Consider the following 16,539-nt stretch of genomic DNA (forward strand, 5'->3'; position numbering starts at 1 on the left):
AGAAGACATGGCATTGTTTGACTTATTTTGCTTACTGTCATGATTTCAAGTTCTATTTTCCTTCAAATGATATATCATTCTTTACAGCTGAACAAACTTTCATGTATGTATATACATTTTCTTTACCTATTCATCTGTTGACTGGAATCTAGACTGGTTCCATGTTGACTATTGTAAGCAGTATTGTGATAAATACAGATATGCAAGTGCATCTATGGTATGCTGATTTCTCAGGGCACATAGAGAGTAGCAGCATACCTGTATCATATGGTGGGGTTATATTGTTGTTTTACTTTTTTTTGAGAAACCTATATACAGATTTCCACAGTGGATACACTAGTTTACATTTCCACTAGCATTGTATAAAGTGATCCCCTTTCCTCACATCTTCACCAACCTCTGTTGCCATTTGTTGTTTTGTTTTGGATGGTAGCCAATATGATCTAAGTGTTAATTCCTGCTGTTAGTTATTAAGTTGTTCAAATCCTTTGCATTAAGTCCTTGCCTCTATCCATATTTCCAAGTGTTCTCTCTGTTTCCACTAGCAGTTTCAAAATTTCAGGTCTCACATTTAAGTCTTTTTCTATTTTGAATTTATTTTCATATAGTAATAGGGAAGGAAAATTCCATTCTTCTACATGTGACATAATTTTTCTAGTGCGCTTTGCTGAAATGTCTTTTCATCGATGTTTGACTTTAACCTTTTTTCCTGAAAACCAGGCTGCTAAAGTGTATGTGTATGCTTCCCTCTGGATACTCTATTCTGTTTCATTGGTCTGTGGATTTTTTTTTAATAATAGCAGCATACTGTTTTATTATGGCGGTGTCATATAATCTGAGATCAGGTATTATGATACTCCAGCACTGCCTTTTCTGCTTAGGATTACTTTTGTTATTAAGTTTTTTTTGTGCTTCCATGCAAATTTAAGGTTGGAGACACCTAAGACAGAGAGGGCCTGAGGAAACTGGGAGTAGAAGCCAGTAGCAAATCCAGTCCTGAGAGCCAACCCACTCCTGGGACACTGGCAGACTAGGATGGAGCCAACGACCTGACTTAGAGTCTGCAATCTCCACCAGAACCGGAGTGGGACTGAACCAGTTACCTAAGACACAGAGAGAACAAGCTCCACCAGGAGCAGAACCCAGGAGCAAACCCAGTCCTGGTTTTAAATCTTTGAAGAAAGAAATTGAAGACACCAGAAAGTGGAAAGATATCCCATGCTCTTGGGTAGGCAGAATTAACATAGTAAAAATGGCAATCTTACCAAAAGCAATCTACAGATTCAACACAATACCCATCAAAATCCCAGCAAAATTCTTCAAAGACCTCAAAAGAACGCTACTCAACTTCATATGGAAAAACAAAAAACCCAGGATAGCCAAAACAATCCTGTATAATAAAAGAACTTCTGGAGGCATCACAATCCCTGACTTCAAACTCTACTACAGAGCTACAGTACTGAAAACAGCCTGGTATTGGCATAAGAACAGACAGGAGGACCAATGGAACCAAATAGAAGACCCAGATATCAATCCACACATCTTCGAACACCTGATCTTTGATAAAGAAGCAAAAAATATCAAATGGAAAAAAGAAAGCATATTTAACAAGTGGTGCTGGCATAACTGGATATCAACATGTAGAAGAATGAAAATAGATCCATATCTATCACCATGCACAAAACTCAAGTCCAAATGGATCAAAGACCTCAACATAAAGCCAGCCACACTGAACCTTATAGAAGAGAAAGTGGGAAGTACACTTGAACGCATTGGCACAGGGTACCACTTCCTAAATAGAACCCCAGCAGCACAGACACTGAGAGAAACAATTAATAAATGGGACCTCCTGAAACTGAAAAGCTTCTGTAAAGCAAAGGACACAGTCAACAAGACAAAACAACAGCCTACAGAATGGGAAAAGATCTTCACTAACCCCACATCAGACAGAGGTCTGATCCAAAATATACAAAGAACTCAAGAAATTGGACACCAAAAGTTCACATAATCCAATAAAAAAAAATGGAGTACAGACCTAAACAGAGAACTCTCAACAGAGGAATCTAAAATGTCTGAAAGACACTTAAGGAAAAGTTCAACATCTTTAGTCATCAGAGAAATGCAAATCAAATCAACTCTGAAATTCCTTCTTACACCTGTAAGAATGGCCAAGATCAAAGACACCGATGACAACTTATGCTGAAGAGGTTGTGGGGGAAAAGGGAACACTTCTGTATTGCTACAACCCCTTTGGATGTCAGTGTGGCAATTTCTCAGAAAATTAGGAAACAACCTTCCTCAAGACCCAGTAATACCACTTTTGGGTATATATCCACAGGATGTTCAATTGTGCCACAAGGACATGAGCTCAACTATGTTCGTAGCAGCTTTGTTTGTCATAGCCAGAACCCGGAAACAACCTAAATGCCCCTCGACCAAAGAATGGATAAGGGAAATGTGGTACATTTACACAATGGAATACTTCTACACAGCAGAAAAAAATGACAAATTGAATTTTGCAGGAAAACATTATTTTGAGTGAGTTAACCCAGACACAGAAAGACAATTATCACATGTACTCACTCATAGGTGGTTTTTAAACATAAAGCAAAGAAAGCCAGCCTACAAACCACAATCCCAGAGAACTTAGACAACAATGAGGACACTAAGAGAGACTTACATAGATCTAATCTACATGGGAAGTAGAAAGTAGAAAAAGACAATCTCCTGAGTAAATTGGGAGCATGGGGACCTTGTGGGACGGGAGAGGGAGGGAAAGGAGCAGAAAAAAATGTAGAGCTCAATAAATATCAATAAAAAATGTATGAAAGATAAATTTTTAGATTGTTTTCTTTTCCTAGTTCTGTGAGAAATTATCATTTAAATTTTGATAGAAATTGTACTGAATTTGTACACTACTTTCAAATATGATGGCCATATCCAAAATATTAACTGATGATCCATGAGCATCAAAGGTTTTTATGTTAACTCTTTTTCAAAATCTTCAGAATTTTAAAGCTTTCATTGTAAAAGTTTTCTACCTTTTTGGTTTGGTTTATTCCTAGGTGTCTTATTTTTTGAAGCTATTGTGAATGTTTTCCCTTATTTCTCAGTAAGTTTATTATTGATATGTACAAAATTTTTACTGAATAGATTTTTCTATGCCTTTAGTTTTAAATCTCAGTTCCTTCTTCTAACACATTCTGCTTTTTATTGGTGTTATTTATTCATTTAATAATAACTTGACTGCCCAAAGGTAGGAGAAGCATTACGCCAAAACTTCATAGTTTTTTTCTATTGGAAATAAACTGTAATGAATTATAAATAAAAACATCACACCACTAGATTAAGCCTCTCAAACACTTGCCTAGTCCCAACTAAACAGTATATATTTTAGTTTTGTTTTTTTTGTTTCGTTTATTTAGTGTGTTGGGGGTGATAGTTGAGATGGGATTTCTCTCTGTATCCCTAACAGTTTTGGTACTTGTTCCACAGACCAGGGTGACTTTGAACTTAGAGATCCACCTGCCTCTGCTTCCCAAGAGCTGGGATTAAAGGTGTGCACTGCCAGGCCCAGCTAGAGTTTTACATTTTCACTACTGATTACACTTTTATATATTTACCCACCCACACACAAATGTACAAAAACCAAAACAAAACAATAAAACCCACCAATTAGCTTTATATCCTCTTATATGTCCTTCTGCCTGCATTCCACCCTTCCTTATCACATAATGCTACTCTGGGGGAACACAGTTCAAGAATGGAGTCATGTGAAATTCTGAGTGCTTGTGAAAAAACTCTAAGAAAATCAGTCTTGTCACCTCAGTTTCTTCAAAATTTCTTCAAATTGAACAGAGAATTGTTCGTGGAATATGTTTTTGTGCTCCTCCCAGGTATAGAGGAAAGGCGTGAATTTACTTCAGCTGTTGTTATTTATATGCCTTTACGGACAATTATGCTTTGACCACATGCAGCTTGTTGTTGTGACTGTATACTTTATTGAGGTGACTCTTCTTAACCCTGAGTATAAATTATACTGATGCTCTGAATTGCATAAATCTTTAGTCTGACTCATTTTCAGCTTCAATATCCCAGATTCCACCTCCAACTGGAGAGGTAAACACTTTCTTAGTTTCTTTTTTTTTTTTTTTTTCCATTTTCTCTTTCTTGAGATAGGCTTTCACTGGTCCAGAACTCACTATGTAGACCAAGGTGACCACAAACTCAGTGATCCCCTGCCTCTGTCTCCTGAGTGCTGGGATTAAAGCCATCTGCTACACCACACCCAGCTCTTGGGTCTCCTTTCTGAATGTTAAACTGTAGTAATGCGCTTATACCAGTTATATACATATGTATGTATGTATATAAATTATAGGCCAGAAAGGATTTATATGTGAAGGAAAAGTGATGTTTTCTTCGTGACTTTGAATGACCATCTTTTCAAAACCTGGTGTTAAACACTTTGCTGAGAGAAAGGCAGAGAACATCAGATATTGCATTGAAACTCCAGAATTCTCAGTTTTATCAACAGTAAGTCTCATAGAAGATAGGCAGCTTCAAGAACTGAACCCAGATTCCAGTTATCCTCAGGTGGTGGGCTCAGCTTCTTGCCATCAAAAGCAGGTCTATCAAACACTTTATCTTTTCTTTTAAAACTTATTAGATTTTGTGGTGGTTTGAATGGGAATACCTGCGAAAGGCTCACAGAATTGAATACTTGAGTCATCAAGGACTGGCACAATTTGAAAGGATTAGTAGGTTTGGCCTTGTTGGAGGAAGGAAATGTGTCACTGGGGGTGGGTTTTGAGGATTCAAAAGGCCCATTCCAAGTCCAGAGACTTTCTCTCCCTTCTGCCTGTGGATCAGGATGTAGAACTCTCAGCTACTTTACCACCATGTCTGCCTGCAAGCTCCTAGTTTGATGTAGGGATGCAATGATGACAATGGACTAAACCTCTAAAACTGTAAACAAGTTTCAGTAAAATACTTGCCTTCATAATGGTGGTGGCAACACACCTTTAAACCCAGCACTTGAGAACTTGAGAGGCAGAAGCTGGCGGATCTCTGTGAGTTCAAGGCTAGCCTAGTTTACAAAGCAAGTTCCAGGATAGCCAGAGCTGTTACACAGAGAAATCCAATCTCCAAAAGAAAAAAAAAAAGGCTGTTATGGTCATGATGTCTCTTCACAGCAATAGAACACTGACTAAGATTTATTCAATGTCTTGACATGTGCATGTATGTATACCATGTGCATGCTTGGTACCTGTGGCTATTAGAAGAAGGGAATGGATCTCCAGGAACTGGAGTTCAGAAAAGAGGGCATGCATCACCTGATGTGGGTGCTGGGAATTGATTCTCTACAAGAGCAGCAAGCGCTCTTAACTGCTGAGATTTCTCTCTAGTCCCACACTGTAATTTTCATTGCCTGAGCTAAGCCTCCTTTCATCTAAACTTTCTGGTGTGTTAGCATCTAGTCTTCCATTCCACAATGCCTACTTGAATGTCTCCCATTGTGGGGCCGTGGAGGTTGAACCAGAGACCTTTACTTTTTTTGACTGTTCTTTTTTTTTTTTAATGGTTTTTCGAGACAGGGTTTCTCTGTGGCTTTGGAGCCTGTCCTGGAACTAGCTCTTGTAGACCAGGCTGGCCTCAATCTCACAGAGATCCACCTGCCTCTGTCTCCTGAGTGCTGGGATTAAAGGTGTGCGCCACCACTGCCTGGCAACTGTTCTTAATTTCAGGTTCCCAAACAAAGTAGCTCAGTCTTAAGTAAGTTTCTTGTCAAGATACACTGAGCCCATGGGAAGTGATAAAACAGATTTACTTTCTTTTCTTAATTGAGTTTGATAGAGAAGTCACTATCTCACCACACTTCTCAATAGGATTCTAAGCTTTCAAGATCTTTCGTGGGCTTGTCCTAGGGCACGATTGCCAGTTTCTTTTTACCAGGGCTGTTTCTACTCTGTGTCTTCCATCAAGTAGACATGGCTAGTACTGCACAGTTTGGTCCTGTTTGTTGTGATACTTCTGTTTTTTTTTTTTTCCATTTTCCATCTGATGGTCTTCCAGTATTTCTCTTGGAAAGAATCTGTTATCTGTTTCTTCTTAGTACATATATTTTCTACCTTTTGTAATTTTCCTAGAGTACATGGAAAATCTTTCTGCCTTTTTTTTTATGTTTGGGGGTTTCTTTAAAGCTATCTTTAAACTCAGAGATCTTTAGTTTTGTTTAATCTATTAGTAAGCCCATATAAAGTATTCAATTCTGTTAGTGTTGCTTTTGATTGTGCTTAAAATTCCCATGTCTGTTTAAATTATCTTGCTTACACACTGATTATCCAGTAGAGTTCTTAGCTTATTAATCACATTAGTCTTAAATTTCTCTCCTGATAATACCAACGGCCCTACCCATTTCTTAGTTTAAGTCTGATGCTAGTTCTGATACCTTTCCTGATAACCAGACATGTGCTGAGCAAAAGTAGCTACTACAAACACTCAGTCCAGTGACTAGGTAACAATCCTTTGGAAGCTTCTGTGACTGAACTATGAATTTCACAAGCTTCTCAGTACGTTTTTTTTTCCTCCCTTAGGTGGGACAGGATAGTGAGTGTTGTGTGAATTCTAATTGGGTCTTAATAATAAGAACTCAGAACCAGATATCGGGCGGGGGGAAGTAAATGCTAAAAGATCAGAGAAATAAAGGAGCCTTCAGAAGGTTACAACATAAGAAAAGTACAAGATTGCTAGTTAGTGGTGGTTCATGCTTTTAAAAGCAGCACTCAGGAGGTAGAGGCAGGCAGATCACTGTGAATTTGAGGCCAATCTGGTCTACAGAACGAGTTCCAGGACAGTCAGGACTATTACACAGAGAAACCCTGTCTTGAAATACAAAAACATGTAATAAATAAGTAAGTAAATAAATAAATAAATGCAAGATCCTGAGATTGGCTTTCCCTAGAGTTCTCTCTCTCTCTCTCTCTCTCTCCCTCTCCCTCTCTCTCTCTCTCACACACACACACACATTATTGCCCAGGATGATCTTGAAAACTTGACCCACATCTCAGTCTTCGAATCCCTCAAGTGCTAGGTCTATACAGTCTTGCACCACTACAACCAATTTAGAAACCTTTTCTTTTCAGATAAAGATTCAATATTAATTCATCTTAATATTTTATTTATTTATTTATTTATTTATTTATTTATTTATTTTTTTTTTTTTTTGGTTTTTCGAGACAGGGTTTCTCTGTGGTTTTGGAGCCTGTCCTGGAACTAGCTCTTGTAGACCAGGCTAGTCTCGAACTCACAAGAGATCCGCCTGCCTCTGCCTCCCAAGTGCTGGGATTAAAGGCGTGCGCCACCACGCCCGGCCCATCTTAATATTTTAATATCTGCCTTGAAATACTCTATCACAAACATTTTCCCTTTCCTACAAGGAGCTAAAGAAGCTAAGATAGCATGAGCAGTTGAAGACATAATATAATGCATTTTTGGCTAGATACCTCCACTTCAATGATGTCCTCCAATGACCCCAGCACAAGACTTATCTCAATGTCTTGAACTTTGCAATCCAGCAACAAATTATGTTTCTCTAGTTGCTTTTGTTCCAAAGAACCCTGAATGATTATAACTTCTTTCTGCAATTTTCCCACTTCTCTGTAAATACAGGATATGAAAAAGTGACTTTACTCATTATGTAATTATACCAAAGAATAACTTGTTACATTATAAACTTACATGAAAACATTACTTTCCTATAAGAGCTCTAAATGTCAGTCCCTGATTTACACATTATCAGTTCTGAAAAAGACTATAATGTATGCAGTCGATCTAAGAGAACTTTTCCATAGACATTTCTTTAATCAGAGCTAGCAAAGACCCTGCTTTCCTTCAGTTATTTTAATGATTTCTTTGAAACAAGGTTTTGCTATTTAACTCCAGTTGTCTTCAAACTTTGCATTCTTCTGCTCCTAATTCTCAATTGCTGGGATTACAGGTGAGTGTCACTATATCCAGCCCCAAATACTTTATTTTTAAATCTGTGCAATTTTCAACCTGCATTTCCTCTTTAGTTAGACTGTATATTTTAAAATCTTAGCCTAAGAGAATGTTCTCTTAGCAGACAGATACCACCAGATCAGTTATTGCATCCTTGACAAACTGTTTCCATCATTCACAGAACGTCTTAACTTAAAGTGGGGCATGAAGGTTAACACTAAGTTAACAAGGACCTTTAAACAGAAACAGAAAAAGGACAAAAAGAGAAAAAGAAAAACGAAGGAAGAAATCAGGATACAATAGGAGGTGGAGAAAGACAGGTGGGTTTCAAAAATGTAAAGAGAAACAAACAGTTCTGTTTAAATTAAATTCAAAAGGCTGAATCTCAGAGCATAGAAGGTCTCTAGATAGTAAGGAAAATTATGACAGGTCAAGGGTTGAGCAAAGAAAAGAGCTCATGGTCCTGTCAATCACAGGAAAGCAGATATCACTTTGACACAAATCAGCTGATTCAAGGCACTGACTGACTGTCCTCATCATGATGACAATACACTTGTCAGATACCAGATACTGTTTTAAGTGCAGACATAGACAAGAGGGAATCCCTGGAACAGGAAAATACCAGTATCAAAAGAGATTCAGGGTAAAGGACTACATGTGGGTTCATGTTTTCAGCTGCCAAAAAGAACTTCACTGTAAACTGTCCTGGTTTTGCCCTGTTTAGAACATTTGGAAGATGTTATGTGGGACCAAGAGCAACAAAGGGTAAATATTCAAACAAATTTAGATAAGAAATATCAAATTGGAAGTATAAGATTAAAATATTAGCCAGGTCTTTCAAACTGAAGTATTAATTACCTATCAATAGCCAAAAACTTCTTGCATTCCTCTTCAATTTGAATATGAATTTTCTCAATATTAGAACTCTGAGAGGCAAGTACTTCCTTAACTTGTTCTTGCTTTATCATGAGTTCATCCACGCTTTTCAGATATTCTTCTTCAGTCTGAAAAGAGAGAATTCGTGTATACAACATTTTATATTAATACAAAAAGGTTCTGCTATTATCTTTAAGAATGCTTACTGATCCTAAGAGAAATCCCCTTACCCTGTGGCTGCTCAACTGTCACAGATTGTGACCCTCTTTCATCTTACAGGTTTTGGAAGCTCATAATAATTTCCTGCCTCTGTCTTTCATTTTGAATCCACTCTTCAATCTGCTGCCACCCGACTTGTGTTCCATTTGCCCAGTGGAAGTGCTCATGAGACTATAAAACACTAGCCTGTCTTAACAGTTTTCATCACTTCTTCCTTCCCACAGTGCTGTACTTCTTCACTGCCTTCTCTTCTGTCTTTCCACTGTTTCTCAATTGTACCATGTTCTCCACCTCCCTTAATCTCAGCCCTTGTCTGAGATATATAGAACATATCTATAATCTAGCTCTCAGGAGGCTAGGACAGAATTCTGAGCTTGAGACCAGCATGGCTATATAGTGAAACTGCTTCTGAAAATGAACAAACCAGAACTCAACCAGTAATCTTGTAGTTCCAGTCTAGAATTCTCCTTCCATCTACATGATTTTGTAGTTCCAGTCTAGAATTCTCCTTCCATCTACATGCTTGAGTCATCTCTGGCACCCTCTTTTTCTTCCCACTTAACATCCAATAACTCATCAGTTCTGTTCATTTTACTTTAATATTTCTGAAATATGTTGCCCCCATCCCAACCATGCACCATTAGGTGCTCAAAAACTTGCTACTCAGTGAAAGAAGCCATAACTTCAACAAAATGGTACTTCAGCCACCTATAGTAAATTACCTTCTTTAGGTTATCAATGTCTTCTCTGCCTTTCTGGATAGTCATTTTTAATGTGTCGATCTTATTCAGTTTCTTCTTAAGCTGATTTCGACTATATTCAAGCTGAATACTAAGGCGAGTTTTTTGTTTTTCAAACTCTAATCTAGTATAATAAAATCAAGCATTATAAGTGGTCAGAAAAGTATGTTGATTCTTTTAATTTTTCCAGATTAAAAAATTATGTATATATGTAGGTTTATGTGTACCACATTTGTACAGATGTCCACTGACGCTAAAGGGCATCGGATCTTAGAAACTGGAGTTACAGGTGATTGTGAGCTGCCTGATGTGAGTTCTGGGAACCAAATGTAGATCCTCTCCAAGAGCAGTAAGTGCTCTTAACCATTGAGACATTTCTCTATCCCTTATTAATATTTTTCACATAATTTCAAAAATAAAAATAAAATGAATGCTATTATGAACCACATGCAACTTACCCAATCTAATAATCATCAATTCATGTTGACTCGTTTCACCTACAACACCATTCATAGTTACTGGATTATCTGAAGCAAATACCAGATTCTAGGTAACTTTATCAGTAATGTTCTATTAAAGTGACTGTTAATTCACAACCATAAACTACTAACCCTAAAAATGTAAAAATATCCTTAACATAATTACTGTCATTGCCAAACTTTCTGATACTATATTAAAATCCTAGTTGTTTGCATCAGGATGTATATATTGGCAGTTTCTCTCTTTCTTTCTTCCTTCCTTTTTTCTTTTCTTTTTTTTTTTTTTTTTTTGGTTTTTCGAGACAGGGTTTCTCTGTGGTTTTGGAGCCTGTCCTGGAACTAGCTCTTGTAGACCAGGCTGGTCTCGAACTCACAGAGATTCACCTGCCTCTGCCTCCCGAGTGCTGGGATTAAAGGCGTGCGCCACCACCGCCCGGCTCCTCTTTTCTTTTCTTGAGACAGGGTTTCTCTGTAGCTTTGGAGCCTGTCCTGGAACTAGCTCTTGTAGACCAGGCTGGTCTCGAACTCACAGAGATCTGCCTGTCTCTGCCTCCCGAGTGCTGGGATTAAAGGCGTATGCCATCACCACCTGGCCCAAGTTTCTCTCTTTCTCACTTGTCCCTTTCTCTCTCTCTCTCTCTCTCTCTCTCTCTCTCTCTCTCTCTCTCTCTCTCCCTCCCTCCCTCCCTCCCTCCCTCCCTCCCTCCCTCCCTCCCTCCCTCCTTCCCTTCTTCCTTCTTTTCTTTCTCTTTCTTTCTTTCATTGAGACAGGGTTTCTCTGTGTATCCCTGGCTGTCCTGGAACTCACTCTGTAGACCAGGCTGACCTCTAACTCATAGAGATCCACCTGCCTCTGCCTCTCAATAAATAAATGCCGCAAATAAAGGTGTGCGTCACCACTACCCAGAGGTAGTTGACAGTTTCTTAAACCTTTTATAATATATACATTATCTGCCCACTTTTTCTTTAAGCTATAATCTATATTTATTCTCAGTCTTTGTGAATAGCTATTCATACATAAACTTCAAACTTGGGAAAGGATAGTACATGGTGACTAAATTGGGCACTTTTTATGTATGCAAGATTGTTGAACATTTGAAAATCAATGTAATTTATTACTGAAACTTAACATATCTTTTAAATGCTAACTGTATAAGGATCTAAATAGTTACCAGAGAAAATATTTAAAAATTCAACACTTTTAAAATTTCATATACAGTGAGAATTTCCATGAAGAATTCCTCAACTTGACAAAAGTATCTTAAAGTTTATATAAATTATACATTACTGTAGAAGTCTGAAAACTGCCGGGCGGTGGTGGTGCACGCCTTTAATCCCAGCACTTGGGAGGCAGAGGCAGATGGATCTCTGTGAGTTCGAGACCAGCCTGGTCTACAAGAGCTAGTTCCAGGACAGGCTCCAAAACCACAGAGAAACCCTGTCTCGAAAAACCAAAAAAAAAAAAAGTCTGAAAACTTTTTTCCTTAAGAATTAGTATGTCTGTTCTAACCATGTTTATTCAATATTATGAAGTTAGTGTAATAGGAAAGAAAAAGAAATAAGAAAAGAATACTAACTAATCAGTAAGAAACAAAACTTTTTATTTACTGAGAATTTACTGAGAATATAATTCTCCATGTAGAAACTCTAAGGAATCTGTCTAAGGGCTAAGAGATCTAATGATTTAGCCAAGTTTTAGGATACAAGTTTAAGGAATACTAATTTTATTTTATTAAAAAGTTTTATAAATTATAATTTGTGTGTGTGTATATGATATGGGGGTGGAGGCACTTATACCACAGTGCAAGTGTGGTCAATGAACAACTTTGTGGAACTATTCTCTCCTTGAACCTTTCCACGAATTCTGGGGCTTTCAGGTCTCAAGGTTTCACAAGTGCTTTACCCATAGAGTCGTAATTTTATTCAATATGCTACCAACATACAATTTTAAACTAAAATTTAAAAACAACTCAATTTGCAAAAGCACAGATATATTATATGCTGAGAAACACAAATAATGAAATACATACAAGACCGAACTTATATACTAAAAACTAAAGTTCATTAATGAGTGAAATTAAAAATGACCTAAAATAGATACCATGTTTGTGGTTAGTTGTTAATTCTTCCCAAGTTGATCTCTAAATCAGTATGATCCAAATAGAAACTCACAAGTTCTTTTTAAGAATATGTGGTGAGGGCTGGAGAGATGGCTCAGTGGTTAAGAGCATTGGCTGCTCTTCCAGAGGTCATGAGTTCAATTCCCAGCAACCACATGGTATCTCACGATTCATTTGTAATGAGATCTGGTGCCCTCTTCTGGCCTGCAGATGTACATGCAGACAGAACACTGTATACATAATAAATGAATAAATCTTTTAAAAAAAAAGAATATGTGGTAATTTGTAAAAAAAAAAAAAAATTGCCTCCATAGGGAGTGGCACACTTAGGAGGTGTGACCTTGGAAGAAGTGTGTCATTATGAGAAGGTGGGTTTTGAGGTCTCCTTTGCTCAAGCTACCCTAGTGTGACTCATAGACACCTGTTGCTTGCGATCAAGATGTAGAACTCTCAGCTCCTTCTCCAGCACCATGTCTACTGCACCATGTGTGCCTGCAGGTTGCTATGTCCTGCCATGATGATAATGAACTGAACCTCTGAAACTGTAATCCAGCTCCCTTAAATGTTTTCCTTTAGAAGAGTGGCTGTGGTCATGATGTCTCTTCACAGCAATAGAAACTCTTAAGGCACAATAGCAATTGAAAAATTGATCCTAAAATCTATGGAGAAATGTAAAGGACCTACAACAGGAAAAAGAATCACGACTCTTCTCCATTGTTGTACTCTCAGCCCCTAGGGAAAGCACCTGGCACATGAAAAGCACACAATAAATACAAACTGAATGAATGAATGAATGAATGAATGAATGAATGAATGAATGAATGGGATATGAAAGCATTATAGAGATTAACAGAAAGACTTTGAGACAAATGTTGATTAATTTGATTTGAAAAACATTTCTCTTTTCAAATGTTTCAAATGGGGGAGGGTGGGTGGAGAGATAGGGTCTCCATCATGGAGCCCTGGCTGTCCTGGAGCTCTCTATGTAGACCAGGCTGGCTTCAAACCTCACAAATATCAGCCTGCCTCTGCCTCTCAAGTGCTGGGATTAAAGGTGAGCACCATCACAGCCTGACAACATGATTTATTAAAAAGTACAACTTTTGTCTACTGACATTAAATATCAAATCCCTCCTTGTAGATATGAGTATATTTCTGGACTCTACTTATGAGCTAATAGCTCATAATTTATACTATGTTTTAAAATTTGGCAACTGAGGCAAGAGAGATAGGTGGTTACAAGTGGTTAAAAGCTCTTGCTGCCTTTTTAAAAGAAAGAAGACTTAGGTTCCCGGCACCCACACTGGGTAACTTCTAACTGCTTTAACTCCAGCTCCAGGGGTTCTGACTCTCTCCTGTCCTCTACAGAAAGTTGTTACACACGTGCACATAGCATATATACAGACATTCACATATAAACTTGAATCTCTAAAATGAAATAAAGTACAATATGAAAGTTCTTGTCCCACTATTCACTAGTTTCCCTCGTATTTTTCTTTACTTCCTATGTGAACTTTAGAATCAGTCTATCAAAAAAATTACATATAGGTGGTATATAGATTAATTTAGGAAGAAATCAACTTTTGTTGTTGTGTTTTCAAGACAGGTGTTCTCTGTGTATCTCTGAAGCCTGTCCTGGAACTTGCTCTGTAGACCTGGCTGGCCTTGAATTTAGAGATCTGCCTATCTCAGCCTCCCAAGTGCTGGGATTAAAGGTGTGCACCACCACTGCCTGGCAAGCTAACTTCTTTATAAAAAGAATGAGTATGCTTTCCTTTTTGTTACAGTTTCTGCTAAATTTCTTTGTAAGAAACTGAATTTTTACTAGCTTCTCCATTCTCTGTAGTACTGAATATGAAACCCAGGCAGAGCCTTGTATATACAAGACAAGTGTGATCAATTACTGAGCTATTTTTAAGCACAACATTACTAGCTATTTTTTGATGAACTGAAATAAAGTCTAGCTCAAGCATAATTCCTTTAAATTAGGGAATAGTTATTTTTGACATGTATACCTTTACTGCTTACCAATATTTTTTAAACAAAAATACCTTTTTTGATCATTTTCTTGCTGCTGTTTAACATGTTTGTTCTCAAATTCACGAATATTTTCCACACCAATTTCTTCACAGAAGTCTTGGAATATTTCATCTTCTACCTTTCAAATTATTTTAAAACAATTGATTTAATAACCATTTTTAAAAGTACATAAGCAATGCTAAAATTTTTTACTCTTAGTTTTTCCTGAATTAGTCAAAAAGCTAATCAGTGCACTCAGCCCAGTACTTTCTCTTCCTTATCTCCATAAACTACGCTTGTATGTTTTCACAGTTCTTATTCAGAAATCTACATGAAAAAGCTCATGAACTGGATTTACAAAATGGTATTATGCACTGTCTGATATAAACCTGTGGAGATTCTATTTAGCCCCGCTAAAATATAATGTTCTACATGAAAAAAGAATATATTCTTTTTTTTTTTTTTTTTTTTTTTTTTTTCGAGACAGGGTTTCTCTGTGGCTTTGGAGCCTGTCCTGGAACTAGCTCTGTAGACCAGGCTGGTCTCGAACTCACAGAGATCGGCCTGCCTCTGCCTCCCGAGTGCTGGGATTAAAGGCGTGCGCCACCACCGCCCGGCTAAAGAATATATTCTTTATATGAGTAAGATGAAACATCTTGGATAGTAAAAACAATTCAAAATTAGACCACAGACTCACTAATAAATTCCAAAAATCTGGCACAATCTCAATCCAACAATAATATCTAGCCTCAAATACAACAGCATTTCAATAATAAGTCATGTTAAAAACTTGTGGATTTCAGCCGGGCGATGGTGGCGCATGCCTTTAATCCCAGAACTCACAGGCGGAGGCAGGCCTGTGAGTTCAAGGCCAGCCTGGTCAACAAGAGCTAGTTCCAGGACAGGCTCGAAAGCTAAAGAGAAACCCTGTCTCGAAAAACAACAAACAAACACAAAAAAACCCTAAAACCAAAATAACCCAAACTTGTGGATTTCAGTTAAACATAAATATGATAAAACTTAGATGGTAGTAAGTAACATTAATGCCAGTGCATAATTGAAACCATGGGAAACTACAGACGTCCACAATCCTCTGTACTGGTAGATCCTATTCTGATATTACGCTCTATTCTGGGCATGAGTGAATAACAACATCCAAAGGATGATTTTCTGAGCTAATCTTGAATCCACAGTTATGTATACATAGTCAAGAAGCCCTAGCTCTGATCTAGAACTATATTCTATATGCCATTTAAAAACAAGTACAATATTTATCACCTTATCTATTCTATCTTGAAATTCTTCAATTTTTTGTTGCTGATTGTTGATTCCTTCATTCAGCATAGCACACTGAGACTCAATATTCAGCAGTTCACTTTGTAGCTGAGATTGTTCCTAATAATAAAAAAAATTTTGCTTAAGAACATGATTATTTTATACAGTAAAGCTAAAAACATGATAGATGTCTTTTACAATAAACAAATGAAGAATTGTTAGCTACAATGGACCCTGGCACAGCCAGACAACATGATTAAATACTACAGAAATCATCAACGACTGTAACAAAATCTTAAACATGGCAAAAAGTACCTACAATTACATAATGTTATATAAATATCATTTTTTTTTTGAGACAGGGTTTCTCTGAATAGCCCTGGCTGTCCTGGAACTCCCTCTTTAGACCAGGATGACCTCAAACTCAAGAGATCCACCTGCCTCTGCCTGCCAAGTGCAAGGATTAAAGTCATGTACCACCAGTGGTATCATAAATATCATTCTTAAATTCTATGCTGTGATACAAATTTCCACCAATCTTTAGAAAAGTCTACATTACCCGGTAAAATGCAGCAAGGTGCTTCTTTTTAAGCATCTCTAGTTCATTTTGTGAATATTTGAGTCGTGTATTAGTTCCTTGTACTAAAGTCTGTATTTGTTTCAGATCTGTTTCCTTGCGGAGAGTCTTCATTAATTCCTAAACAGAGAAATTTGAGAACATTTTACAGTGTAAAAGCACTTTTACTATTCAGTGCTTTCATAATATTCACTGATTTTACACACAACCATTCAACTTCCTCTGAAAAGAGATAA

The 16,539-nt window shown here is 37.4% G+C and overlaps 1 protein-coding gene across 1 annotated transcript in view; it reads right to left on the reverse strand.

The window, feature by feature from the left end:
* Smc1b (structural maintenance of chromosomes 1B) overlaps nucleotides 1–16,539 on the reverse strand; it is a 74,933-nt gene that overhangs the window by 14,875 nt on the left and 43,519 nt on the right. The window contains exons 13-18 of the mRNA XM_057792453.1: nucleotides 16,286–16,423; nucleotides 15,730–15,846; nucleotides 14,484–14,590; nucleotides 9,816–9,957; nucleotides 8,857–9,002; nucleotides 7,503–7,656 (exon numbers count right to left, since the gene is read on the reverse strand). Of these exons, the coding sequence (XP_057648436.1) occupies nucleotides 7,503–7,656; nucleotides 8,857–9,002; nucleotides 9,816–9,957; nucleotides 14,484–14,590; nucleotides 15,730–15,846; nucleotides 16,286–16,423 (804 nt within the window). The remainder of the gene's footprint in view (nucleotides 1–7,502; nucleotides 7,657–8,856; nucleotides 9,003–9,815; nucleotides 9,958–14,483; nucleotides 14,591–15,729; nucleotides 15,847–16,285; nucleotides 16,424–16,539) is intronic.

This window comes from Chionomys nivalis, chromosome 17 (assembly GCF_950005125.1).
Source record: "Chionomys nivalis chromosome 17, mChiNiv1.1, whole genome shotgun sequence".
Lineage (NCBI taxonomy): Eukaryota > Metazoa > Chordata > Mammalia > Rodentia > Cricetidae > Chionomys > Chionomys nivalis.